This window comes from Magnolia sinica, chromosome 19 (assembly GCF_029962835.1).
Source record: "Magnolia sinica isolate HGM2019 chromosome 19, MsV1, whole genome shotgun sequence".
In the NCBI taxonomy this organism is placed as follows: Eukaryota; Viridiplantae; Streptophyta; class Magnoliopsida; order Magnoliales; family Magnoliaceae; genus Magnolia; species Magnolia sinica.
This window is the reverse complement of record NC_080591.1, coordinates 15,521,424-15,524,836: the sequence shown is the minus strand read 5'-3', so window position 1 is coordinate 15,524,836 and position 3,413 is coordinate 15,521,424. Positions and strand designations below refer to the sequence as shown.

At 42.7% G+C, this 3,413-nt stretch overlaps 1 protein-coding gene across 1 annotated transcript; it reads right to left on the bottom strand.

Annotated features, from left to right (window-relative positions):
• Nucleotides 1-816: 816 nt before the first annotated feature.
• Nucleotides 817-3,196, bottom strand: LOC131234727 (zinc finger protein STOP1 homolog). Its single transcript, XM_058231665.1, has one exon. The coding sequence runs from the start codon at nt 2,502-2,504 to the stop codon at nt 1,017-1,019; it is 1,488 nt and encodes a 495-aa protein (XP_058087648.1). The 5' UTR covers nt 2,505-3,196; the 3' UTR covers nt 817-1,016.
• Between the last annotated feature and the right edge of the window lie 217 nt (nt 3,197-3,413).

Genomic DNA, 3,413 nt, shown 5'->3' with positions numbered 1-3,413 from the left:
ATCATATTCTGGGCCAGGGCAATGAACCTATTTGAAGTGGCTCATTTCGGGCACCAGAGAGGCCAATCGATCTGAAATTAGCTTAAGTTTCCTGCATCTCTGATTTCACCATTCCTACATGAGTCCCTCCTGACAGTGACGCACATATATACACAGGCACGCATGTGAAAGATCCAGGGTTCCAAATTAGGCAGGCTCTGCCACGGAGACAACCTGACCTAAAACAAAAATGGTTGATTTACTACTCAGGTGGGCAATTCACAAATGAAAAATTCTAAAAAAGATCGACCAACAGCCTAAACTCAAGGTACATCTGTTGCCCGACAGAAGAATGTACTAGTGTAATTTTTGTGCCAGGGCATCTATACACAATACAACTCACTGGTCGAGCAGCTTGGATCTCAAACGTGTGCCGCTTGTTGGAACTGTGGACCACAAGTGCATTCTTGCAAGTCCCGTTCGCATTCTATTCCTCCATGCTTCATCCTAGAATGAAAGCTTCCACAGGCTTCTCCATCATCAGCAATTCAGTCTTTATCAAAGCAAGGATAACTGTAATCCAATTTGAAATTGCTTCCAAACACACCCTTCTTCAAGAGTTTTCTTTTCACTTTGAGAGCCAAATGTTGATAGATCAGCATTATCTCCCACTTACCATTTGTAGCCTGTTTGCCTATGATCCCAAATAGGCAATGAATACAGATGTAGTGTTATTGAAGCATGCATCTAAGAAATCTCTAAATCACACACATGCAAGCATGTAGGGTCGTGAACTTACAACACATTACCCATGTCATGCCAAACAAGATCAGGAACTGAAATAAGATTGATTTATGATTATTGAATAAGAAAGACTGGCCCACAACACACAAGCACATTGAACAAGAGCATTAACCGAATAAGATCCATTGATACCAACATAAGAAATTACAGCACATCAGAGCTCGAATTCCTACCATGTTTCTGCACGAAATTACTGGACACAGGAGGGATGAAAGAGAAGAACCCTCACCAACTTAGAATTCTCTTCGAGTAAAGTCATTGATTCCGCCAAAGTTGCACGCCTCAAAGTTCATTGCCGAGAAGTAACCATGATCATCATCAATTTTTATGTTTAGAGCAGGAATACTGCCAGAACTACTCGAGCTGAAGTTGAATCCCTTGCTTCCAATCCTAGCTGGTGCTTCATCGTTTTGCCCATGATCAGATGCTCCTGACCCTTTGATTTCGTCCATGGGAAGGACCGGGGTATGGCCTTGGAATAGCGCGACATGTCCGAACAGCTTGTCTTTTCTGGAGAAGGTTGTGCCACAGGAACACAGCCATTTGTCACGCCCACAGTGTTTCTCATGAGTTTTCAAATCTGCGATAACAGAGAACTTCTTGCAGTTGCATCTGCTACACGTATAGCTCTTGTCGCAATGGGTCCTCTTGTAATGATTTTTCACGCAAAGGATCGTCTTTAATGGCTGAAATTTCTTGTGCTCCTTGTTGCGTTTGCAACCCATGTAGGGACATGAGTACCGCTTTATAAGCGTGGGCTCCGCATTCAATTCCTTCATAGGCTTTGCAAGGGCAGCTGGGGTCTTGTACTCGTCGCCATGACCTCGCATGTGCATCCGTAGGTTTGCATCCCGCTTAAACCCCTTCCCACAGATCGAACAGAAGTGGGTATGTGGTGCTAGGATTTCCTCTTTTTCGAGCTGCAATACTTCATATGAACCTGGGGGGAGGTTCTCCCCGTCAGCAGCATCTTCATAGTCCTTTGTATCATTTTCTTCAACACCAAGATGTTCAGACCCTTCAACTGTGAAAATGGACGGCTCAGATTGATCAACATAATTCTGCCTGCTCCCGTGCATCCCTTTGATCCGATCATCATAACCCAAATCGCTGCTTCCTCCTATTGCCATACTTTCATTTGGTTGCAAACTGACATTTGCGCCTAAGCTAGTGGGAGATTCAAAGACACTGCCAAATGGCCCAACAGGAGGATTCATTGCTAAGGGCATCTTCTTTGAAGACGGAAGAAGAGTACCAGCAGTTGAGATCAGCTGAATTATGATAGAAGTCATATCAGCATTCAGAAGCTGCTGCTGAGCCGCCTGTTCATTCAATCGCCCTGAAAACCTACCATCTTGGCTGATGAACGAATGGACTGTATCCTTTAGATGGTGGATCTTTTGTTCAAGGAAAGAAAGATTGTTTAAGGTGGTCCGCAGGTCCCAGTCATTAAGGGTATTGTGAAGTAGACAATCTGTCGGATCCAACTCTTCTGACTGTTTGATCTCACTGCTGGGATTATACGAACGAGTGGGTGGCGATTCCGAAGGTGAGTGGAATTCATTATACGGTTGACCATAGCCTACATCAAGGGAAGCGTCCCATTTTTGCTGTGGATCGAAATGTGTGAACTGTTGATCCGTCATGAAATTTTTCACCGGGTCATTTGTGGAAGAAGATTTTCTTGAAGTTTCAGATGATTGTTTCTGTTTGAGATCCATTTCTAATGCTAATCGAAGGCAAAGAAAAAAATATATGAAATCCCAGAATCTTTTTACTCAAAAATCATCCCCAAAACCCTCTCCTATGCTAAATCACCCCAAAATCCCATCTTTCACTCCAAACACCCCAAGTTGCAATCTTTCACCCCAAGATGCAATCTTTCTCACACAAAGTTAAAAAATTCAACAAATTTTTTTTCTAATCTTCTACTTTAAGATCTCCCTAAAACCCTCTTTTTTCACCAAAAAATCACCCTGACATCCTACGTTCATTTGAAAAGAATCACCCCCAAAATCCCACCTTTCACTCCAAAAACACCCCTAAAGTCCCACCTTTCCCTCCAAAAACAACCCCCAAATCTGAAATTTCACTCCAAAATCACCCCAAAAAAAAACCATCTCCCAGTCTAAAATAACCCTCAAGATCCAATCTTTCAATTCAAAATTCCAATTTTAACGGAAAAAAACAACCCAAAAGCTTCAGTAACTCAATACCCAAAAGCCAAAAGATCAAATGCAATCTAAAAAGATCACCACATTTCTGACATAGGTTCTCTTCACAAATTTTCCTTCTCCAGCATTCACCATCAAAATGTCAAAAAGCAGAGAAGAGAAGACGAAGACTTACAGAGACAAAGGAGCATTTGCCTTTCTTTCCTTCTTTGAGAAAAATATAGAAAAGAAAAGAAGAGAGAGAGGGGAGAGACGGCGGCCGTTCATTAAGGAGACGCGGATTGTGTGCTGACCCTGCCAACGCCGACCTCCGTGGTGGCAGGACTCCGTGGGGCCCACTGTGATATATGTGTTTTATCCACGCCGTCCATTCGTTTTTCCAGATCATTTTATTCGATGAGACTAAAATTAAAACATATCTAAATCTCAAGTGTACCATACCACAGTAAACTTTGG

Coding starts and splice junctions, on each gene's coding strand:
- LOC131234727 (XM_058231665.1), bottom strand. CDS start 2,504: ATGGATCTCAAACAGAAACAATCATCTGAAACTTCAAGAAAATCTTCT.